Raw genomic sequence first — 25,798 nt, forward strand, 5'->3', positions numbered from 1 at the left:
CTATGCCGGGAATCAAACCCAGGTTTGCCACATATATGGCAAAACCCACTGTACTATCACTCTGGCCCACTTTATTAATAGACTTTTAAAATAAATGAACAGTCACATTTCATAGTTGGCCAATTGTGCTATCACGGATAACATATCAAGGATACTATCAAACTTTAACCATTTCAGAAGACCCAATTACCCAAAGTTGAAGATAGGGGCAATTTGAATACCAAATAATAATTATAATGGAATGATGTTTATTTTATACCAGTTTTACAGGAAAAAAAATGACATGCACACCCATAATATAAAACTTCCAGTTGGCTAGTTTCCTTTTTCTCCCATAAGACTCTAGGGCTTATAAGAATTTGCTTTTTGAGGCCAGAGAGTACAGCAGACACTTGTCTGGCATGTGGCTGAACCAGGTTTGATTCCTAGCACGACATATGATCCCCCAAGAACAGCTAACAGTGATCCCTGAACACAGAGCCTAAAATAAGCCCTAAGCACCATGGATGTAGCCCAGAAACTGAAAAAATGTTTTTTCTTTCTTTTTAGAATCTATAATGGAAAAATAATTCCGTATTTGAGTCTTTAATAGTTGTACTTTTAATCTCACATTCACAAATTTATAAGGTATCTTTTAGGCATGGAATTTTTGATGCAGCTCAAATAACCTGTTAATGACTTGCAAATGACCTTATCTTGTATGAGCTGCTAAGCTTTCTTTAGAATAATATTACAGGAGTTGAGCAATAAGAAAGCATTTTACATTTATTACTTCTATAGGATATTCCTATCATCTACGTTCACTGACAGTAACAATTGGGTACATAAAACATGCTATTTAGCTATTTTTTCTCAGTTATTAACTACTTAATCTTTTTTTTTTTTTTTTTGCTTTTTGGGTCACACCTGGTGATGCACAGGGGTTACTCCTGGCTCTGCACTCAGGAATTACCCCTGGCCAGGCTCAGGGGACCATATGGGATGCTGGGATTTGAACCCGGGTCGGCCGCATGCAAGGCAAACGCCCTACCCGCTGTGCTATCTCTCCAGCCCCAATTAACTACTTAATCTTTACAATAATCTTATTACACACTGTGGCTTTCTGACTCGTCCTCTCACTCTATTTGTCCACTTTGTCACTCTCTTGCCTTGAGTATGGGAGCCTAGTAACTTGCCTCTAACCAGTAAAAGGCAGCAAAGACCATGAGATTCTATTTTAGTGATTACATTACAAAGACATAGAACTTCGATGAAGCTGACAGATGCTATTGCCTTCTTGGGCTTCTACAATTTTGATGAATTAAGTGATCACATTGGAGATGCTCAGGAGGTAAATAATTAAGGTCAGTCATCAACCAAATATCAACCAGAAAGGACCTCAGCAACAGCCCTCACAGAGATGAACTCAGCCAGAAACCTTGTGGGATTGGAAGCAGACCCCTTTCCCAGTGTGGCCTTCAGAAGAGACCAAACTCTGGCTGAATTTAATTTCTACAGAGACTGGCAAGCTACCCGTGGTGTATTTGATATGCTAAAAACAGTAACAACTGAAGTAGAGAACTTGTCTCTGGTATTCCCAGACTCTTGACCCATCAAAACTGTGAGATAAAAAGATTTGTATTATTTTAAGCTACTAGTTTGTAGTAATTTATTACACAGCAATCAATAATATACACATTTAATATCACCATTTTACAAGAGATCAAAATGAGGCACAGAAGCTTAGGTACCTTGGTAATAAAATGGAGATGATGACAGATAAGGTTAAAGAATTTCCCACATCCACTATATTAGTCTCATATAAATTTAATGAACATAAACAGTGGAAGGTATTCAAAGTCACATTTTTGTAAGATGCAACTTACGCTCAGTTGTGAAAAACAATACAAATTTTCTCAAAAATGAATTTTCAGATGTTCTGTAACATACAACTGAAGGGCTTTTATTTTAATTTCCATTATGAATTTTCTGGTGTTGAGTGAGATGTGAATGTTGTCTAAAAGCCTTCTTACATTCTTTACATTTGTAAGGTTTTTCACCAGTATGAATTCGCTGGTGTTGGGTAAGAAATGAGTAAAGTCGAAAAGCCTTACCACATTCCTTACATTCATAAGGTTTCTCCCCAGTATGAATACTCTGATGCTGAGTAAGCTGTGAGAGCAGTCTAAAGGGTTTCCTACATTCCTTACATTCGTAAGGCTTCTCACCGGTATGAATACTTTGATGCTGAGTAAGCTGGGAGAGTAGCCTGAAGGCTTTCCCACATTCTTCACATTCAAAAGGTCTCTCACCAATATGAATGCTCTGATGTGAAATAAGTTGTGAGTAGCTACTAAAGGTTTTCCAACACTCCATACATTCGTAGGGTTTCTCACGGGTATGAATTCTCTGATGACGAACAAGCTGTTGTCTTAATCTAAAAGTCTTCCCACATTCCTTACACTCATAGGGTTTCTCACCAGTGTGAATACTCTGGTGAACAGTAAGTTGTTGGCATATTCTAAAGGCCTTGCCGCATTCTTTACATTCATAGGGCTTCTCACCAAAATGAATTTTCTGATGGACTCGAAGATCTGGACCACATACAAAGGCTTTTCCACATTCCTTGCACTCATAGAGTTTCTCAGCTGTGTGGAGCCTCTGATGGCGAGTAAGGTGTGTACACTGCCTGAAGGTTTTCCCACATGCCTTACATTCATAGGGTTTCTCACCCGTATGAATTCTCTGGTGCCGAGCAAGCTGCTGATGGACTCGAAAGGCCTTTCCACATTCTTTACATTCGTAGGGCTTTTCACCTGTATGAAGTCTCTGATGTTGAGTAAGTTCCTGAAGCACTGTAAAGGCCTTTCCACAGTCCTTACATTCGTAGGGTTTCTCACCAGTATGGAGTTTGTGGTGACGAATAAGATGAGCCCGCTGTCTAAAGGCCTGGCCACATTCCTTACACTTATAAGGTTTTTCACCAGTATGAATCCTGAGGTGTTGGCTTAGTGTTGAGCGACGGATAAAGGTCTTCCTACATTCCTTACATTCATATAATTTTTCTCCATTATGAACTATCTGATATTCAGCGAGAAAATTATGTTTTTTATAAGTGGCCAGTTTTTCCGAGGTAATTTTCCTTGGCCCCAAATATCCCACTTGTGGTGCCTTTTGCTCCTCAGTCTTGTTTTTGCATTCCCAGTCATTTCTAAGAATGGACTGCTGGAGGCTATAGCTTTTAATCCTTTCCATTATTTCCCACTGAAATGAATATATTTCATAAATATCTTTTTTGGGGGATAAAGTATTGGTCCTGTTTCTGGATTCCAAATCTGAAAAACAAACAAACAAAAAACATAAAGCAAACATGCTGTTTCCTGGATCCCAAAGAATAAAACTTTATGGAGGGGCTGGAGCGATAGCACAGCGGGTAGGGTGTTTGCCTTGCATGCGGCCGACCCGGGTTCGAATCCCAGCATCCTATATGGTCCCCTGAGCACTGCCAGGAGTAATTCCTGAGTGCAGAGCCAGGAGTAACCTCTGTGCATCGCCAGGTGTGACCCCCCCCCAAAAAAAAGGGCAAAACTTTATGGAGAATTAAAAGGAACCTAAAAGAAAAAAGAAAAAAGAAAACAGCTTATGGCTTTAGATCATTGACATTTTTGCCAACAGTACTACATAGGTGTATTTAAACTTTTATCTTCTGCAAAATCACATATCAAAAATTAGTTGGATTAGACCTCACAAATCTATGCAATTTTTATTTTGTTTATGGTTTTGGGGTCACATCCAATGGTACTCAGGACTTACAATGCACTAATATACAATAACTGATATCTCAAGAGGTAATACACAGGTAGGTCCTCACTGCTGAAGTCACTTCATAAATATTAAAATGCCCATAAATAAAGTGGAAATGTTGCATTTCACACCTGAGACATTGCACATGCAGTCAGGATACCACTAAGGTGGGAACAGAGTAAAGTATAATGAGTCTTTAGTCAGACATTATCAAAAGTGACCATAAATATCTCTGGCCATGGGTACTTGTTAATTTTAACACAGGGAAGAAGAGCTCCTAACAATAAAGTATCAAAATAAAAGCATAGCTTCCTTTCGTGCTCAATGTTATAAATAGCCTTCTACTACTCTGGACCCACTCAAAGAGGAAAACTATTGGTGAAGCAACTACTGTTCATGTTATACAAACTATCATTCCCTATTTTGCATCATTCAGCTAAATTGTATTGTGCGGTATTAGTGGCAATCTAAAATACATTTTCATACATCTGTATGAAATATATTCTCATACATTTTGAAAAAGCAAAGGAAACTGAACAGACTACAGGGTTGAGGTAAGATTAAGAAAAAATAGGTAAGGGGCCAGAGCAATAGTGTAGTACAGCAAGTCGGGCATTTGCCTTGCACATGGCCCACCTGAGTTTGATCACTGGCATCCCATATGATCCCCCCCAAGCACTGCCAGAAGTAATTCCTGGGTGCAAAGCCAGTTGGGTTTTGGGGCTACCTGGCAGACCCCTGAGCATTGACAGGTATGGTCCAAAAACCAAAAAGAGAAAAAAAACAGTTAAATCTGTTCATATGGCCTGCATGCTTTTGCATATCTCCACTCAATCATCACCTCCTGAGGGACTGAATGTAAGGGGCTGATATACAGCCTTGCATGTGATTGACGTGGGGTCTGATCCTTTGAGCAATGCCAGGAGTGATCCCCGAGCACAGAACCAGTCAACCCTACTATTCTGGACCCACTCAATTAGGAAAATTATTTGTGAAGCAACTATTTTTCATGTTATACAAACTATCATTCCCTATCTTGCATGCCTCTCCCCGCCCCCCCGCCAGTACCACCAACTGAAGCATCCCTCTATTGCAAAAATAAACAAACAAAAAAACCTAAAAGCTAAACTAAAATTCACACATGCTTTTGGGATATAACTAAGGGTAAAATCATAAGTATAGCAGGGTTAGTGGCCATTTTTTTTGGCTTTTTGAGGTCACACCCAGTGATGCACAGGGGTTACTCCTGGCTCTGCACTCAGGAATTACCCCTGGTAGTGCTCAGGGGACCATGTGGGATGCTGGGAATAGAACCCGGGTCGGCCGCATGCAAGGCAAACACCCTACCCGATGTGCTATCGCTCCAGTCCCCTATAGCAGGGTTAGTGGCCTTTTGGTTTTTTTTTTTTTGGCTTTTTGGAGGGTTAGTGGCTTTTTAATAGAATGAAAGCCATTTCTTTCCCTGCCATGTAAAAAAATGAGCTAGAGGGGCTGGAGTGATAGCATAGCGGGTAGGGCGTTTGCCTTGCACGCGGCCGACCCGGGTTCAAATCCCAGCATCCCATATGGTCCCCTGAGCACCGCCGGGGGTGATTCCTGAGTGCAGAGCCAGGAGTAACCCCTGTGCATCGCCAGGTGTGACCCAAAAACCAAAAAAAAAAAAAAAAAAAAAAAAAAAAAAAAAAAAAAAAAATGAGCTAGAGAATTATCTGCAAGCCAGAAAGAGCACTAATTAGAACTCAATCATGCTGGGGTTAGAGACTATATAGTGGCTAGAGCACTGGCCTGGCTCTCGGCTGACCTGTATTCAATCCTGGGCATCCTATATGGCAGCACTGCCAGGAGTAATTCCTGAGTAAAGAGCCAGGAGTAACCTCTGAGAATCACTGGGTGTGGCCCCCAAAATAAAAAAACTTAACTCAATCATTCGGTCATGCTGACACTCTATTCTTGGAATTCAGACCCCAGAGACACAAGAAAATGAACTTCTATTACTTAAGTCACCCAGATTATATTGTTGTAGTAGCCCAAGCTTAACTTAACACAAGTTTAGACATAGATAACTACAGTCATTGTTAAAGAGAAAGAATACCCCTTCTTTTTGCTCAAATCTTTTACCAATTCCTAATGGGATGTTCTGTTTACTTGCTATTTTGTTTCATTCTTTTGGGCACACTCAATGAGTCTCAGAGCTTTCTCCTGGCTCTGTACTCAAGGATCACTCCTGGTAGTGCTTGGGGGACCTTATGGAGCACTGGGGATTGAACCTGGTCTGCTGTGTTTAAGGCAAATGCCCAACCCTATGTACTGTATCTCCAGCCCCATTTATTTGTTATTTTAAAGTAATTGTACTTTCTTTTTTTTTTTTTGCTTTTTGGGTCACACCCAGCAATGCTCAGGGGCCACTCCTGGCTCTGCACTCAGGAATTGCTCCTGGCAGTGCCTGGGGGACCATATGGGATGCCCGGGATCGAACCTGTGTCGGCCGCGTGCAAGGCAAACGCCCTACCCGCTGTGCTATCGCTCTGGCCCCAGTAATTGTACTTTCATTGAAGGTAGCAAAAAAAATGCCAGTGAACACGTCATGAAGGTCTTTCTCAATATTGTTATCAAACACAACTATAGTACAATATTCAAACCAAGAAATCAATATGGATATAACCCTCCAACCATAATTCAATCTCCCCAATCATCTACATCCTTGTATATACATATGTATATACATATGTTTTTCTTTGCAATTTTATCACATGTACAACTCACCAGCACAATCAAGATACTGGGCCCTAACTGCAAGATTCTCTTATAATACTACTTTTTTTTGGTTTATGGGCCACACCCAGCTGTGCTCAGGGATCATTCCTGTAGAGGCTTGGGGACCATATGGCATCCTGGAGATCAAAACAAGGTAGACCGTCTGTGAGGCAAATGTCCTACCCTCTGTGCTATCACTCCAGCCCCCCCTTGCACTACTATTTACAGCTCTAGCCAACCTCCCCTCTCTCTGGGCTTCTAACTCCTGTCAACTACTAATAATTTCCCATTTCTATAATAATGTTATTTCACAAATATAGTTATGGAACCTTTGGTGATTGACTTTTATCATTCAGCATAATTTCCATTAACTTCACTCAGTTAATGTGTGTATCAGGATTTTCTTTCCTATTTTTTTTTTAATGGTCTTTTGTTTGTTTTGGGCCCACACCTGAAGATGCTCAGAAATTACTCCCAGCATTGGAGGCTGGTCTCTCATTCTGGGTAACTCAGGGAAGGGACCACCAAGTAAAATGTGGTTGGAGGACATGTGGGGGAAGGGTGAGGCGGGTGGAATACAGACTAGAGACTGAACACAATGGCCACTCAACACCTCTATTGCAAACCACAACACCTAATCAGAGAGAGAGAACAAGAGGGAATTCCCTGCCACAGTGGCAGGGTGGGGTGGGGGGAGATGGGTCTGGGGAGGGGGGGAGGGATGTTGGGTTTACGGGTGGTGGAGAATGGGCACTGGTGAAGGGATGGGTTATTGAACTTTGTATGGGGGAAGCATGAGCACAAAGATGTATGGATCTGTAACTGTACCCTCACGATGACTCTCTAATTAAAAATAAACTAATAATAATAATAAAAAAAAAAAAAAAAGAAATTACTCCCAGCAATTGTACTCACCAATTACTCCTGGCAGTACCATTTGGGGCTGATGGGATTGGGGGACCATTTGGGATGCCAGGGATTGAATCTGGGGTAGCCACATGCAAGGCAAATGCCCTACCCACTGCACTACTACTCTTGCCCCATTTTAAAACATGTATTGGGCCATAGCTGAGAACTACTCCCAAAGGTGCTTGGGGAACTCTATGGTGCTGGGGACTGACTCTAGACCTTCCACATACAAAAGCGTTTATATCCCATTTTAAAGGTTTTCTGTGGGGGCTGGAGCAATAACACAGCGGGTAGGGCGTTTGCCTTGCACGCGGCCGACCTGGGTTAGAATCCCAGCATCCCATATGGTCCCCCAAGCACCACCAGGAGTAATTCCTGAGTGCAGAGTCAGGAGTAACCCCTGTGCATCGCCGGGTGTGACCCAAAAAGAAAGAAAGAAAGAAAGAAATAATTTTGTTTTGTTTTGTTTTGTTTTTGGGCCATACCCAGTGATGCTCTCGAATTACCCCTGACTTTGTACTAAGGAATTAATACAAAACTGGAGGTGGTGTACAAAGCACCACCTCCAGTTTTGGGGTCACACTCCACTCTGCATGCAGCTGACAAGGGTTTGCATGAATCTGCAGGCAAAGCAAATGCCCTACTGACTGTGCTACTGTGCTATCTCTCCGGCCCTGAAAGTTCCTTTAGTAGCCCAGGCTGAAATGATTATAAAGTTTTCCAGATCTCAGGGCATGGGCCTTTTTTTTTTAAATCACTGTGAGACAGACCCTTAGAAAGTTGCTCATGATTAAGTTTCAGTCTAACAGTATTCCAACACGCATCCCTCCACCGGTGTACATTTCCCAGCACCAGTGTCCCAAGGTTCCCTCCCATCATTCCATCACCCCCAAACCCTCACCTCCCCATCCAGCCTCCCTCTCCCTCTCCCTCTCCCTCTCTCTCCCTCTGTCTCTCTCTCTCTCTCTCACACACACACACACACACACACAAACACACACACACATCCCCACCCACTCTCTCTCTCTCCATTCTCTCTCTTTCCTCTCCTCTCCTCCCCCACTCGTTCCCTCCCCCCTCCCCTTTTGGGCACTGTGGTTTGCAAGATTGATACTGAAAGGTTATCAAGAATATCCCTTATTAAAAAAAAAAAAAGAATATCCCTTATCTACTTTTAACACTCAGATCTTGTCCAGTGTGATCATTCCCAGCTATTATTGTCATCCTAGTCTCTTCTCTATCTTACCTACCCTCTGCCCCCCACATACTGGTGGTTGATTCCAACCACTGATCAGTCCTCCCAGCCCCTATTTTCCTAAGCCATAGGCTTCTGAAGCATCGCAAAGATTCCTCTTCCCTCCTCAGCTCTGTCTTGACTGGAAGCAATGGCTCTCTAGGTTTGAGTGGCCCACGTGACTCACCATGATAGTGTCTTCTTGTCCCTTCCCTCACAACCATCCAGGGATCCTTCCCTTCATCCAATAAAGCAATCACATCTGGTTTAGAAATGGCAGGTCCTGCTTAAAATATAATTATGAAATTATAAACCCCAAGTCCTTAGAATTCAGATTTGAATGGACTTAAAATAACCTATAGATAAAAACTGACTTGATAAAACCCAAGAGTAAATAAATGTAAGACGCAGCTGAAGAACACTTGTATCAGGGTGATCTTTGGCTCACAGGAAGAAACCAGAACGCTAAGGCCTAATATAATTTAAACTCACACAAGCTCTGTTGGAAGGCAGTCATGGAGCGGTGGAAAACAGAATCTGGATGCAGACTGTTTGGGTTCAAACACTGCCTTCATTGCCACGTGACTCTGGCAAATTATTAACCTGGTGTCGAAGTCTTCTCATTTGAAATGCGGACGTAATAAGTATGCTTCTCACAGAGCTGTTATGAAGATTAGTAATGTCATGCTCTGAGTAGTACCTAAGCACAAATTTACAGAATGCATTTACTTGAGATTTGATTCTTTTTGTTTTGGTTTTTGGGTCACACTGGCTTACTCCTGGTTCTGTGCTCAGGGACCACTCCTGGTGGGTCTCAGGGGACTATGTGGGATGCCAGGGAGAGAACCTAATCTGCAGCATGCCAGGCAAACACCTTACCACTGTACTCCATTTCCCCAGTAAAATTCACTTGAATTTTAAATGAACTTTCTGGACCCAAACACGTAAGTTCTACAGGTACTCTCCATACAGGTGGCTTTGTCCACACCTTCATCAACTCTAAGCTCAAATAAATGTGAAATATTGTTTCTTTGAAAATGTTCCTTTTAACAAACCCAGAATCCAAATCTAGCCCCTTGGAGCATAAAACAAAAGAACTGAAAGTCTGAAGAGCAGGGCAGTTTGGGAATCACAAAGGATTAATCAGAAGGTGTATTCACAATTGAATGGAGCTCAGACTATTCCTTGGGAGCAGAAAAACATTATCACATTTCTCAAAAGATATATCGCTCCAGCCCGCCCATATATATAAGCGGGGATAGTCAGCAGGACTTGTGAGGATCAGCCTTACCGAGTGAGATGAAGTTGCTGTAATTCTCCCACATCACATCCCTATATAAGGCCCTCTGAGCTGAGTTCAGGAATTCCCACTCTTCCTGTGAGAAGTCTACAGCCACATCCCTGAATGTCATCGAACCCTGCAAACATAAACAGTACTCGGATAAGAAATGATAAATAATAAAATCAAGAGAGAGTGCCCATATATTACTGTATCACTGTCATCCCGCTGCTCATCGATTTGCTGGAGTGGGCACTAGTAAAGTCTCCAGTGTGAGACTTGTTGCTGTTTTTGGCATATTGAATATGCCAAGGGGAGCTTGCCAGGCTCTGCCATGCAGGTGAGATACTCTCGGTAGCTTGTCGGGCTCTCCGAGAGGGACGGACGAATTGAACCCGGGCAGCCGCGTGCAAGGCAAACGCCCTACCCGCTGTGCTATCGCTCCAGCCCGCCCATATATAATTTGCAAAAATAAATCAAATTTTGCTTAAGTGAAAAGACAGGAGATTGAGGATTGTACTTCGGAGAGGGCCTGTGGCAAGCAAATAGGACAGGGCTAGAAACATGGGATACATAAAGGAGAGAGCCAGAGAATTTATATGGCTGCAACAGAGGGCCTATACGGTGAAGTAATCAATACGGCTGCAGGGCGGATTACCTTTTTATTCCACTCTATCTGGAAATGAGTAAAATAACCAAAATATAATTTCAATTAAAACAGAGGCTGGAGAGAGTACAGTGGATAAGGTGCCTGCCTTGTACACAGCTGACCCAGCATCACATAAGGTCCCCCATACCCTGCCAGCATTGATCCCTGAGCGCAGAGCCAGGTGTAAGCCCTGGCACCACTGATGGTGACTGCCCCCTGGAAAAAAATAAACAAAACAAACAAAATAGGGCATATTAGCCTTCTCTAGGCTGTGTCTCTACCACAAATTCTCACGAAGTATGAAGTCTTTTATTTTCCCTTTAATATCATTCATTGTTTAATTGCTGAGAGCATAACTGATTTACTCCCAACTCTGTGCTCAGGGATCTCTCCTGGTGGGGCTCTGGGGACACTATGGGGTGCCAGAGATCAAGCCCCAGTCTGTCAAGGCAAGCACCTTATTGGATGTACTCTAGCCCCATAATATCATTAAAAAGTTGATAACATTTCTGTTGCTATATTATTAAATGTCTAACAGTTTCAATTCAACATAGTCAAGATTTTTTTTTTTCCCTTTTTGGGTTACACAGCCGATGGACAGGGGTTATTCCTGGATCTACACTTAGGAATTAATCCTGATGATGTTCAGGGAACCATATGGGATATGTGATACCAGGGATCAAATCCCGGGCAGCGGCACGCAAGGCAAATGCCCAGCCTGCTGTACTATCACGCCCAAGATTTTTATATTCTCAATATATAGTATGTTAAAGTTGTAAACACTTCCCCAGTTACAATCAAGCCTCTAGTAAACATTAAAATCGTAACACAGGGGGGCTGGAGCGATAGCACAGCGGGTAGGGCATTTGCCTTGTACTCGGCTAACCTGGGTTCGATTCCCAGCATCCCATATGGTCCCCTGAGCACCGCCAAGGGTAATTCCTGAGTGCAGAGCCAGGAGTGACCCCTGTGCATCGCCAGGTGTGACCCAAAAAGCTAAAAAAAAAAAAATCATGACATAGTTGTCCACACTTGAAATATGTTATATTCATGAGCCAGGGGAGACAGCTGAAAGGGCGCATGTGGACACTGGCATGTGGGAGGCCCGGATCTGATCCCCAGCGCCACTCAGGCCCAAGCACCATGCTGGAAATAACCCGAGTCCCACCAGCTGTGACCTCTCAAACAGAATCATCAAATATATTAGATTTAAATTTTTCCTTTTTAGATTTTAATTAAAACAAACCGAAGCCTTCCCCTCTCAAAATTTACATGAACTGATCCTTAAACATCTAAATGATTTTCACCTTTGCTCATTCTGAGTTAGAGAACAATGAATCCTGTAGTTAATGTGCTAAACCAATGCTTTACAGAGGAAAGGAAGTATTTTAGCCCCAGAAGACATCTGGATAGGGCCAGAAAGATAGGACAGCAGGTAAGTTGTAAATGTTTACAACTTGCTTTGCATGTGGATTGGGTTTGATTCCCAGAATCTCATAGGGTTACTGAGCCCCACCAGAAGTAATTCCTGAACACAGAGCCAGGAGTAACCTCTGGGCATGCGAGGTGTGGTTCCAACAAAACAAAAAAATGGATATGGTAATATATTATCCAGTATATGGGTAATACTGAAGTCAGTTTGGATTGGCACAATGGGGCTAGAGGTTTGAATGTTAATGGCATGTCACTGGTAGAAGCCGGGGATACTATTAGACATCTTACAATTCATCCCCCACGATAAAATGTTCTCTGGCTCAAAACATTAAGTAGATCCAAGGTTAGCAAACCTTGTTCTAGACCGGCACATCCTAAAAACATACACACTAGTTGCTTTCAGCATTCTTGCAATGCTTGCCAGTGATAACCTTGATCTAGCTGCAATCTGTATCTGCTAATCTCTTGTACTCCCCAGTGGTGAGGTTGATGGCACAGCAGGCAAAGAATCACAGGTGGGGAACCCCCACCCTGCAAGGAAAGGTGGCCTGGAACAACAGGATTTCACATGAAGTTAAAAAATTAATTCATGTTCAAATCATAGCAATAAATATTTTCTTTTTAGTTTGATTTTTTTTTTTCACTTGATGGTGCTGGGTGGGTGGGACACATCTGGAGGTATTCAAGGTCCGTGAAATGTTGGGTAAACCAGGGCTTGGGCTGTATTGACAGTACAGCGGGTAAGGCACTTGCCTTGAATGAAGCTGACCCAGATGCGATCCCCAGCATTCCCTATGGTCCCCCAAACCCACCAGGAGTAACCCTTTAGTGCGGAGTCAGTAGTAAGAATTAAACTCAGCCAGGTATGCCTTAAAACTAAAAAAAGAAAAAATTTTAAATAAACCCCACGGGCTGGAATACTACAGGTAGGACACTGGTCATGCATGTGGTCAACCCAGGCTCAGTCCCTGGCACCCCTTATGGTATTCCAAGCTCCACCAGGAATGATCCCTGAGTATTAAGCCAGGAGGCAGCTCTGAGCACTGCTGGGTGTGGCCCCAAAGCAAACGAGAAAAATAAAACCCACTGCTTGATTCACATAAGGCACACGTGCCAATTCCCAGTCCAAGGGGACTGAGCAGAATGCTAAGAGTGTCAATGTATTCAACTGATGACAATTCACTCAGCCATATCCTTATGGTCAGCACACGGTTTCTCTAATGTGCAACTTACATGGGCCATGGTTTCCAGATATAAGAATTGATCCGTCCTCTTCGAGCTTTCTCTGTTAGAAAAACTGCTGAGTCCAGAGAAGGCAGATCTGAAAGGGAAAGAAAAAGACATAAAGCCAGATGCTCCTTAGCGTCCTCAAAATGATTTGTAATAACAATAATTTGTAATAATGTGAGCTCTTATGCCTCTTCTAAATCTCTTTTTTTCTTTTTAGGTCACACCCGGCAATGCTCAGGGGTTACTCCTTGCTTTACACTCAGGAATCACTCCTGGAAGTGGTCAGGGGACCATGTGGGATGCTGGGAATCGAACCCGGGTTGGCCGGTGCAAGGCAAATGCCCTACCCGCTGTACTACTGCTCCAGCCCTGCCTCTTCTAATTCTTTTCCATCATTCTTAGACAGACAAACTGGAGGAGAGAATAGGGACTGAGGAGAGATTCAAGCCTCAAAGAAACCCAGCTAACAATGACAGAATCTGTGCAGAAGCTGAGACTTTCAGAGAATTTTTGACCAGTTCTCACCTGTCCTGGGGGTCTGGTCCTGAAAGTGGATTACTTGGACTGTTCCTGAGTTTTTTCTCCCTCCAGGACAACTCTCCAGAACGTAGAAATAAGACACATAATCCAATACAGGCCCCTGGGGGTCCTAAGGGATTTCTGATCCTGGACTTTATGCAGGAAGACGAAAATACGCAGACTGAGTCTGGCTGCTATTGCTACTATAACGCTGTCCTGGCCTGCCCGTTTTCCTATCAGTACCTCTCAGTGCCTGATGTCCTGGCCACCCGTTCTTTCATGATCCCAGTGGGGAGGAGGACTTGGCTGGTTGCAGCTACATTCACCGAGATTTATGTGTTTAGGTTCAAAAATCTCTCACACACGCTGATCCTTAGTGTGTTCTTTAACAGAGCACCTCCTTTCAATGGCTCAGGAAATGTTTTTTTTTTTTTGCTTTTTGGGTCACACCCAGCAATGCTCAGGGGTTACTCCTGGCTTTGCACTCAGGAATTACTCCTGGCGGTGCTTGGAGGACCATATGGGATGCCGGGGATCGAACCTGGGTCGGCCGTGTGCAAGGCAAACGCCCTACCCGTTGTGCTATCGCTCCAGCCCCTGGTTCAGGAAATTTGATTCTCAGGGGTTTTATCATTGTCCAAATTCAGTGAATGAGGGCTGGAATAATAAGGTAATTTGGCTGCATGTGGTTTACACAGGTTTGCTCCCCATAACCCCATATAGTTCCCCCAAACAGCTGGAAGTGAGCCCTGAGCACAGCTGGATGTGGCCCTCCAAAGTAAAGGGGCTTTGGGGTAAGTTTTGGGGAACCATGTGGAGTGCTTTTTTGAAACATATGGGCAACCACATGAGCTACCTGGGATCAAACCCCACAGGCAAGCACCCTACCCACTGTATTACTGCTCTGGCCCAAAACAAAAATAGAGCTTCATTTCAAAACTTCTTTGCACTAAGAACGTTTGAAACATTTTTTTTCATGCTCGCTTTGGCAGCACATATACTAAAACTGGAACAAAACTTTTTTTTCCTCTCTGAAATCTAAGATTCCTGCCTCACTGAGAAAAGTTCAAGCAAGGACAATTCACTAAAAATTAGAAATAAACTCTCAAAATACCTAGACTCCCTACTAATTAAGGAGATGAAGGTGAAAGTAACCAAAAAATTATTTTTTACACACTGGATGAAGAAATCGAAAAGACTGATGATGCCCCATTATTAACAAGGTCATTAGGAAAAGGACAGTTGCTTCCTTCAAGTGAGAAGCAGTAATTTTAGTAGTCCCATGACCTGTATCACTGTAATCCCGTTGTTCATCAATTTGCTCAAGTGGGCACTAGTAACGTCTCCATTCGTCCCAGCCCTGAGATTTTAGCTGCCTCTCCTTACTGTCTTTCCCAACGATTGGAGGCTCTTTCAGGGTCAGGGGAATGAAACTTGTTATTGTTACTGTATTTGGCATATCGAATATGCCACGAAGAGCTTGACAGGCTCTCCAAGAGAGACGAAGAATGTATATCAGAGAATACAAGCAAGTATGTTAAAACCAAACACATGTGTGCTGTAGGCACATCAGTAGGCTAGACTATAAGAGACTATAAGACATATAAGTCTCGTAAGACTATAAGACATTATATAGTCCCATGACCTACAAACACTAATTCTGGGACATGTAATCATGGGGATACTGTATATTTCTAGGGCATATGAAACAGGGATATAAGGATGAGTATGGAGATGTTCTGTGGTAGACAAAGGTTAAAACGATCCTGATTGCGGAGCTATAGTGTAGTTATGCTACTAAAAACTATGGGGCTGGAGAGATAAGAGGGTAAAGTGCTTACCTTGTACACATCTAACTTGGGTTCAATGCTGGCCACCACATATGGCCCCTGGCCCCCCATTAATAGTGATCCCTGAGTGCAACATCAGCCCTGAGAACACTGTATATGCCCCACCCTCTCAAAAAAAAAGGGGGTAGTGTTGTCTTAATTTTGACAAAATGGGTGAAGCCAATATATTATATGTGGATATGAATATTTATTACTAGTCATCCGCGGGAATCCATAAAGTTAGACAGAAATCTATGTCCTACTTGCTAACTTGTCTGGATTTGCAACACACGGGCAAACAGCATACCTAGCTTTTCATGAAACATCTCTTGAGCAGCTACTGTGTCAGGCCCTGTGCTAGGCATCTGAAATACAAGGATAAGCTCAATTTATTTTTGTTTGTTTTTGCTTTAAGGGCATACCCAACAGTGCTCAGGGGCATTCTGGCCCTAGTCCCTATATTTTAATGTGAAAAGATACCGTAACTATATTTCATAAAGTATTAGCTATATATAATTTTTATTCCTACCTAAATAATTGTACCTTACTGCAGTTGCCTACAGTGGGCAGCATAGAGCAGGTGGCCGCGGAAAAGAAATGTTAGGGATGTGCAGCAGTTTTACAACATATATTCTTTGATAAAAGTGTAAATCTCAATTTTCAAACATGAATAAAAGACATTTATAAATTACTAATAAGGATCACATAGTGTTCTAGTGAGAAATATTGACAAGACACCATTTTGATGTGGGAAACAATTGCTTTTAGTACCCGCAACATCATGTTTCAATGAACTGACCTTTAACAATTTTAACATTAATCAAGAAATCATGTTTAGGGGTTGGAGCAATAGCACAGCAGGTAGGGCGTTTGCCTTGCACTCGGTCAACCCGGGTTCGATTCCAGGCATCCCATATGGTCCCCTGAGCACCGCCAGGACTAATTCCTGAGTGCAGAGCCGGGAGTGACCCCTGTGCACTTTGGTGTGACCCAAAAAGCAGAAAAAAAAATCATGTTTATAAATACAAGGTAAGGAAAAAGCCCCAAGTAAACTTGAACACATCAGCAACAATAAACTGTGTCCTATTTACAGGGTTCGTGCAGGGATTAGTGTTCTTGCCTTGCCTGCTGCCCAATAACTTGAGGAAATGGCATGTCAATTCTTTGAAGAATATTTGAATTTTATATTACCCTGCCGTTTGGAAGAATTGGTTGAATGAGGTCATTGCACTTCAATTCTAATTCTTTAACGACGTCTTAAGAAAGAAGTATTGATAAGTGTGACATGTTTTCACATCTTGCTGCTCTCACTATACTTTTTAATGTGTACTAACTTGCCTTATTTGAAAATTTAATTGCAGTATCGAACCTTAAATCAGGTCTCCCTTCAGACTTTACTTTTGAGTGGGGTGTGTTTAGGGCTTACTTTGATATATATATATAAACCAGCTGTGTTTAGGGCTTACTTTGACTCAGTTATACTCAGGGATCAATCCTGACAGGATTGAGTGGGTGGGGCCACATGTGGCACCCAGAATTGAACCTGCTGGTCCTATCCCTCCTGCCCTTTTCACACACACACAAACACACAGTATATGTGTATGTATACATATATATGTATATATATATATATGCTTATATGTATATGTAAGTTTTGGGTGGGCTAGAGCAATAGCACAGTGGGTAGGACGTTTGCTTTGCACGCAGCCGACCTGGGTTCAATTCCTTTGTCCCTCTCCGAGAGCCCGGCAAGCTACCGAGAGTATCCCACCCACACAGCAGAGCCTGGCAAGCTCCCCCTGGCATATTCGATATGTCAAAAACAATAACAACGTTTCACAATGGAGATGTTACTGGTGCCCGCTCAAGCAAATAGATGAGCAACGGGAAGACAGTGCTACCTACCGTGCCTAAATAATTTGGTTTTAGGACCACACCTAGTAGTGCTCAGGGTTTAATTCTGGCTCTGTACTTAGGGATCACTCCTGGTGGGGCTGGGGCAAGCACCTTACCCACTACACTATGTCTTCAGCTCCCAAAATGAATATTAATATGGATTGTTAATAATTAATACATACAAATGATAATTAGGTATTAAAAATGAGTATCTGAGAAGGCCCTGGGCTAGAGAGATAGCACAGTGGATAGGGCATTTGCTCTACATGCAGCCAACCCAGGTTAGAGCCACAGCATCCCATATGGTCCCCTGAGCACCATCCAGAGAAATTCATGAGTGCAGAGTCAGAAATAACTCTTGAGCACCACCGGGTGTGGCTAAAACAATAAAAGTATTTTAATACTATATTTTATTAAAGCAAACACAAAAATAGAAATATATGAAAGAACTAGAAAAATAGAAAAATCATGAAAATAGTGTATGAGTTGACCATTGCTAGTATTCTGTTGCTATACACTTTTTTTTGAAGATGACTAATACTTTTTTTTGTGGGGGGAGACGTTGGGGATCCTATGTTTGATTTCGAACCACGGGGTGGTGGGGGAAGAAAGAGAGAAAGAAAAGACCAAATACAATAAAGGGCTTACAGCAGCAAAAGACACTTTTTTCAATTTAGGAGGGGGCAGTGGGGTCACTATCACTCTGGCTCAAGTCACTGTCATCCTGTTGTTCATCGATTTGCTCTGGCAGGCACCAGTAACATCTCCATTGTGAGACTTCTTGCTACTGTTTCTGACACATTGAATACGTCACGGGTAGCTTGCCAGGCTATGCCGTGCGGGCAGGATACTCTCGGTAGTTTGCCAGGCTCTCCGAGAGGGACAGAAGAATCGAGCCCGGGTCGGCGGTGTGCAAGGCAAATGCCGTACCCACTGTGCTATCGCTCCAGCCCCTGGCCCAAGTAGATCCTATTTTTATCTTCCTTTTAAAGATGAAAGAGGGGCTGGAGTGATAGCACAGCGGGGAGGGCGTTTGCCTTGCACGCGGCCAACCCGGGTTCTAATCCCAGCATCCCATATGGTCCCCCGAGCACCGCCAGGGGTAATTCCTGAGTGCAGAGCCAGGAGTAACCCCTGTGCATTGCCGGTTGTGACCCAAAAAGAAAAAAAAATGAAAGAACTTGTGCACAATAACATGAACTGAGTTTCCCTAATCAAGTCTACGACTGTGAGAGGCAAATTTTAAATAAAACTCTAGTAAATTAACTTCTTAACCAATACAGATGCTATACTAAACTGCCCCTCATAAGACCATATAAATATCTGGTCTAAAACAAATTCATGGGGCAGAGCGATAGTGGGTAGAGCATTTGCCTTACATGTAGCCAACCTGGGTTCGATTCCCAGTATCCCATATGGTCCCGTGAGCTCCACAAAAAGCAATTCCTGAGTGCAGAGCCAGGAGTAACCCCTGAGCAAAGTCAGGTGTGACCGAAAAAGAAAAAAAAAGAGAGAAAAGAAAAAGCTCCATATCAATGGTTGAGTATTTCAGGAGGTAAAGTCTCATCAGCTAAAGAACCCAGGAAAATGCTTATCTATAGTCTACCAAAAATTTTTAGAAAGAGTAACTAAGAAGAACACATTCCACAGAATGGCTGGAATGTACTGAAGGAGAGGGAGAAGAAAAGCTCTTTTTTAAGGGGCTGATCCAGTTGAAGGGTTTTTAGAAGTCGGCAATAATTTCGCAGAACAGCTGAGGTTTCTCAAGTGACATCAGGAGGGGCAGTAATTAGAAGTACCAGGAAACGGGGGCAGTTCAACTGCGTGATTACATACAGGAGCCAAACTAGTCTGGCTCATCCCTGGAAGAATGAAGAAAGCTGTAACTCCGTGCTGGCTTTTTACAACTGTGGCACGAGACCCGGGGAAAACGACTGTTTTCCGTCGAGCAGCTGGGGGTATCTGTCTCTTCTTGGCCAACCTAGACAGGGCTGCTTTGTCTCGTCCATCTAAGCAGATATGCCTTCTTTCATACAAGCAAATGTCCCCCAAGGTCGAGGGGGAAGCATGTTTCATGAAACTACAATTCATTGGATCGATCTATCTAGAAACACACCCCCACGCCCACCCCCACCCGACTATCGACCATTTCCCCCTTTCTCTTGCCTTTCTTGGGTAGGAATCTTGCCACCGTCGGCCTTTCTCGGGCTAACACCCCCGATCTGGCCCACTACCACACTCGCTCCCACCCTGAGCCTCACCGAAGGCGATGAAAGTTAAAAGCGCGCCCGTGGCAACGCTGACCCATCGCGGTATCCGCGTGAAAGGCCGCAGAACAAAGGCCAGGACTGACAACCGTCTCCGAGTTGCCGCCCGAGTCCTGAGGTTCTTCTCAGGTCGCGGGCCTGCACTCTGGGGGCTTCAGGGCTCTAACTCGGTGCCGTTCTGGGCCGCAATCTATGGGGCGGCCCTGATACGGGAGGGGAGAGAGCGCCGCAGGGTGCTCGGTGCCCGGTCAAGCGTCACAAATGCCACAGTCACCGCAGGCCGGTTCACAGATGTGCCCGCGCCACCCCCGCGCCACCCCCGTGCCCATTTCCTCATTGCACGCGATCAACTCACCTCTCGGAGGCCACACCACCGAGGAAGCAGGAAGAAAGCGGGACGCGGAGGCCTGTGGGAAATGTAGTCCGTTGGGAAAGGTCTGGACCCCGCCCCCTGAACAGGTCGGGAATGCGCTTGCGCAGACGCCCCCCCCACATTCCCGCCCATGCTGCAAGATGGTTTGTCTGGGTAGGGGTTTCAAGCCGATTCCCAACTGAAAAACGTTCGCGAACTCCGGTTTGTGCTCCTTGGTGGCCTGAGAAAGAAGTCGGGATCTAATACGTACCCGGCATATGGCAGGTACTCATTGATACCCCAGCAGGATGTGGGTATATCAGATCCTTGATAGAAATAGTGCCCAAACCCTGGCAGACAGAACAGCCCCAGGACCTAAATACAGAGATTGGGTTTGCTTAAGCTCCAGCTCTTATTTTACTCCTTTCTCTGCAGTCAGCAGTTGAGGGATCTAGATTGTTTTAGAAAAGTTAATTAAGTTAAGATGGTTAATACTGTCATTCAGAGGTCCTTGATGTTTTTAAATGGAGTAATTATTTACAGTGGTATCTGTTTTGATTTTCCTCTATTACATGATGATTTGCTTTAAGCATTTTTTAAGCTTTCAAAAAAAGTAAACCAGAGGCTGCAGAGTGTACAGTGGGTAAAGCACACTACCAACCCTGTCGCACACTGCTAACCTGGTTCATCCTGGGCACCCCATATAGTCTCCTGAGACAGCCAGGGGTGATCCCTGAGCATAGAGCCAGGTGTAAACTCTGAGCATAGCCAGGTATGCCCTGGAAAACAAAATAATCTTGCTTTACATATACGAAGCTTACATATAGTTTTGCTTAACTTTTCTGTGTCCAAGACTACCCAGAAACAAATTAGTAAATCAGTTGTCATGTTTTACTCAGGGTGGGCAGCAGACAGTTGTGGCAGAGGAAACCAAGTGTCCCCCTCCATATTGCCTTATTTAAATCTCTATTTTTGTAGATACATAACCTTTCCCAAACATGATGCTGCTTCCTTCTATTAGGGTTTTTGGGGACACACCCAGCAATGCTCAAGGGTTATTCCTGACTCTGCACTCAGGAATTACTCCTGGTGGTGCTCAGGGGATCACACAGCATGCTGGTGATAAAACCCCGAGTTGACCACTTGCATGGAAAGCACCCTACCTGCTGTCTCTAGTCGGATGCTGCTTCATTTTTCAAAAGATTTTTTATTTTTGGTCACACCCAGCAATGCTCAGGACTTCATTCTGGCTCTGCACTCAGGATCTACTTCTTGTGAGGTTCCTGGGGGCAATGGGTGCCAAGCACTGAACTTCAGTCTGTCACATGAAAGGCAAGCGTCCTACACTTGGTACTATTACTCCAGTCCTTACAGTGCAATCTAAGTGCTTTTTTTCTTGCTTGGCACTTTGTTAGTTTTTCTATGTATAAGCTTAATGCTTATTCATTTTAATACCTCTGGTCAGCAAATGTTTACTGAGAAGCTAGTAGGATCAAGCAGTGTACCAAGTATTCTAGCATTTATGCATATTAAAAGAATTTTCTGAAGTTTCTTTGCTGTTCAACACATAAAGCATTTTTCGCCATAGATCTGCTATATCTTATTCTCAAGTGGTTTTCTGTCATTTATTCTCAAGTGTAATTTGCTCTATTCCCTTTGATATATAAAACTCCAATCGGTGAAAAAAATGGAATTTTGGCTTGAAGTCTTTATTATTTTTCAATTCTCTATCAGGTGTCACATATCTTTAAAAAAAATTTTTTTAAATAAAGCTATGTCATCCAAATATTCCCACTGACCTCATAGCAACCTACCTTTATTCTACTGGGATCTTTTTTTGGGGGTGGGGTGGGATGGGGCAGCAGGTAGGACATACCCAACAGTGCTCAGGGTTTATTCCTGACTCTGTGCTCAGGAATTACTCCTGGCCAACTTGACTTGGGGGACCTCATGGGGTTCCAAGGATTGAAACTGGGTTGGCTATGTGCAAGGAAAACACCCTACCCACTGTACTATCGCTTGGCCCACTGTACTACCCCTCATTTTTGTTTTTGGACCATACTCCTTAGTTCTCAGAGGCTATACCTGGCTTGGAAGCAGTTCATTGTTCTCTGCAGTGCTGGGGAAAGGAAGCAGGGCTACTGCATACAAAGCAAGTGTCCCAATCCTCTGGTATATCCCCCCAGCTAATCTATGATGAAGCCCCCGAGGAGATGAAAGGACAAATGGTGAAAGTTTAGGTTTTAAATTTCTTCTCAGAATAGCACCCACTAAAGAGGTACAAGATGATCCTAGAGTCACTGCACACAAAAAGCCTTCCTTTTATATAATCTTTAATATACAATTGTAAAAATAAAGGCACCGAAAAAATAATAAAGCAGCTCTTGCTCTCTCATTTAGCACCTTCAGTGAGACAGACAGTATCTGAATAGATATTTTCACAATGCAAAGAAATCTTATACTAATATTGTTAATTTATAATTGGAGAATTTAGATGTAGTTAAGTAATGTGCCCTCTAACTAGTGCATTATAACGGTGAAGGCAAGTCAAGATTCAGCTCAAGTTAGTTTTATATAATAAACTTTTAAGTATTTAACAAGACTTACAGGGAAGAATCTGCTGTGTTTTAAATATTAATGTAAGCCTTCTGCAAGTGTTAACTACCAGAAGAATAATAACAAGGCAAACTGGTATCCCATAAATACATTTATGCTATAAATTCTGATTTCCCAGAAGACCCCTAAGTTGAGAAAGGTTTAAATGATTGTCTTTAACACACTCAGTGCCTTCCTAAAACCTCTCAATTTCTTTATGTTCATGGAACTTTTAATTTCCACAAGTTGAATTCTGCTAATGAATTCAGTAATGCAAACTCCTTCCAAATTCTTAATGTTTATAAGGAAGGATGTTATATTCTAACATTAATTTCATGTATATTCTGGTACTTAAATAAGGTCTTTTTTGGTTTAGGGCCATACTGAGCTATCCTCAGGGTTTACTCCTGGCTGTGTTCAGGGATCACTCCTGAGAGATGTCAGGGGATCATATATAATGCCAGGGATCCCCAAACGCAAGGCAAGTGTCCTGCAGTACTATTGCTTCAACCCTTAAGTAAAGGTCTTACATCCATGCATGAATCCATGAGTGGCTGTCCTCAAAAACAGGAGTTTTTGAGTTTTACTAGTATGAATTTCTGAGCTTCCCTACCTCCCCACATTACTTCAATCACTCCATTCTTCATGAGTTTTTTGGTGCTGACTAAGGTGTGAGCCACGAATAAAGGCCTTCCCACACTGCTTACATTTGTAGGGTTTCTCACCAGTATGAATTTTCTGGTGCCGACTAAGTTCTGAGCCACGGCCAAAGGTCTTCCCACATTCCTTACACTTAAAGGGTTTCTCACCGCTGTGACTTCTCTCATGGTGAGTAAGTTCTGACCTTCGGATAAAAGCCTTATCACATTGCTTACATTTATGTGGTCTCTCACCGGTGTGAACTTTTTGATGGCGAATCAGTTCTGTGCTACAAGTAAAGGCCATTTCACATTCTTTACATTTATAGGGTTTCTCGCCAGTGTGAGCTCTTTGATGCCGAGTAAGTTCCGAGCCACGGCGGAAGGCCTTCCCACACTGTTTACATTTATATGGTTTTTCACCAGTGTGGACACTTTGATGTCGAAGAAGGTGTGAGTCAGAGATAAAGCCTTTCCCACATTCCTTACATTTATGAGGTTTCTCACCAGTATGAATTCTCTGATGTAAACTTAGTTGGGAGGCACAACTATATACCTTCCCACATTCCTTACATTCAAAGCGGCGCTCTCCAGTATGATCGATCTGATGAAGTCTAAGTTGTGTATCATAACGAAAAGCCTTTCCACATTCCTTACACTTATGAGGTTTTTCACCCGTATGGATTGTCTGGTGTCGAGTAAGGTGAGAAGGACGGGTGAAGGCCTTCCCACATTCCTTACATTCATAGTATATCTCATCAGTATGTATTCTCCGATGTAAATTAAGTTGGGAGGTAGAGGGAAAGGCCTTTCCACACTCCTTACACTTATAGGGTTTCTCACCTATGTGAAGTTTTTGATGTTTATTAAGTTGTGAACCAGAATGGAAAGCTTTCCCACATTCCTTGCATTTATGAGGTTTCTTACCAGTATTACTGCTCTGACGTTTAGTACTTTCAGAGTCACGAATAAAATTAGAGTTCTTATTTTCATCACCTTTTTTACCTTCATGAATTCTTTGGTGCTTAATCAAGTCAGAACTATTATTAAAGGTTTTCCCACATTGTCCACACTTGGAATCTTTTTCCTTACTATGACTTACTTCGTGTGGGATGCGGTGTGACTGGTTCGGGGAAACTTCCTTACATTCCTTGCGATCATTAGATTTTGCTCTTGTGTGCTCTGTCTGAGGTAGACTATGGTCTCTGTGCTGAGTGGAAGGAGACTTTTCTTCAGAGGCTATCACAGTTTGTCTGAAATGTCCCTCCTTTGGTCTCTCCAGCTGAGATTTGTTTTCTCTCTTATCTCTAGCCCTATTGTACTCAAGGTTAGAACTTATAATTCTTTTTAGTATCTTCTGTTGCAATGATTTACTTTCACAATTATCTTCTTTTAGAGAAAAATTTCTGGTTTCTCTTCTGATCTCCCAATCTGTAAGATAACAGAAAGAAAACATGCATTTTCAGATTGCAAAGGTTAGCAAAAGGTCTGGGGTCAAAGAGATAGTAAAGGTTGGGTGCAAGTGACCTTGGTTCAATCCCTGGTACCACATGATCCTCCAAGTATTGCCAGGAGCAGCCTTGGAGGAACCCCAGCACTGCTGTGTAATCTCTATCACTTCAGTCCTGAACAGCAACGCACCCCCAAATCGTAGTATGGGGTAACCAGGTCTCAATAGCATTGATTGGTAGACTCCCTTTTCCCCCTCCTCCCCCCCATAAAAAAAGCCAAGGTGAAATTCTAAGGTAGAAATAAAAAACCTAAAAAGAGTGAATAATTTTATAGTTCTATACTCCCAATGTGGAAAAAAAAGGGGGTAGTAGAGAATATGAAAAGATGAGGGACAGGCACAAAATGGTTCTTCGCCATTGGTTAAGAATCATATACAGGGGCTGGAGCGAAAGCACAGCGGGTAGGGCGTTTGCCTTGCATGCGGCTGACTCGGGTTCAATTCCTAGCATCCCATATGGTCCCCTGAGCACTGCCAGGAGTGATTCCTGAGTGCAGAGCCAGGAGTAACTCCTGAGCATCGCCGGGTGTGACCCAAAAAGAAAAAAAAAGGATCATATACAGCTGCAGAAATTGTTAAAAACAAATGTTCAGGGCTGGAGATAGGACAGAGGGCAGGGTGCTTGTGTTGCATCCAGCTGACCTAGGTTCGATTCCCAGCATCCCATACGGTCCCCAGAGGCCACCAGGAGTGATCCCTAAGTACAGATAGGAGTAAGCCCTAAGCAACGCCAGGTATGACCGCAAAATAAAAATAATGAAGTAAAATAAATATACAAGTTCAGACTGGAGAGGAAGCTCAAAAGGCTGTGCGCGCAGGAGGCCCAGGTTTGATCCCTGGCACAACATGATACCCCAAACACTGTTAGAGGTGACCCCTGAGCAGAGAGCTGTCATGTCATGTACTAGGGCCAGACTACA

General features: G+C 43.1%; 2 protein-coding genes across 5 annotated transcripts in view; both read right to left on the reverse strand.

Moving 5' to 3' along the window:
* Positions 1-1,664: 1,664 nt before the first annotated feature.
* LOC101543262 (zinc finger protein 14 homolog) lies at positions 1,665-20,177 on the reverse strand. 4 transcript variants are annotated; one of them, XM_012931780.2, is made up of 5 exons: positions 20,139-20,177; positions 13,276-13,363; positions 9,972-10,098; positions 8,868-8,963; positions 1,665-3,314 (listed from the first exon to the last, which is right to left on the reverse strand). In XM_012931780.2, the coding sequence occupies exons 2-5, from the start codon at positions 13,282-13,284 to the stop codon at positions 1,948-1,950; spliced, it is 1,599 nt and encodes a 532-aa protein (XP_012787234.2). In that variant the 5' UTR covers positions 13,285-13,363; positions 20,139-20,177; the 3' UTR covers positions 1,665-1,947. The 4 variants fall into 4 exon arrangements, with proteins under 4 accessions (XP_012787234.2, XP_055001123.1, XP_055001124.1 ...); XM_055145148.1 differs by having other exon boundaries at positions 8,868-8,966; XM_055145149.1 differs by lacking the exon at positions 8,868-8,963.
* Positions 20,178-21,840: 1,663 nt separating this feature from the next.
* Positions 21,841-25,798, reverse strand: part of LOC101543789 (zinc finger protein 728-like) — a 49,768-nt gene continuing 45,810 nt past the window's right edge. The window contains exon 11 of the mRNA XM_055145722.1: positions 21,841-24,799. Within this exon, the coding sequence (XP_055001697.1) occupies positions 23,358-24,799 (1,442 nt within the window). The 3' untranslated portion in view covers positions 21,841-23,357. The remainder of the gene's footprint in view (positions 24,800-25,798) is intronic.

The sequence above is a fragment of the Sorex araneus genome, chromosome 8, assembly GCF_027595985.1.
Source record: "Sorex araneus isolate mSorAra2 chromosome 8, mSorAra2.pri, whole genome shotgun sequence".
Taxonomy (NCBI): Eukaryota; Metazoa; Chordata; class Mammalia; order Eulipotyphla; family Soricidae; genus Sorex; species Sorex araneus.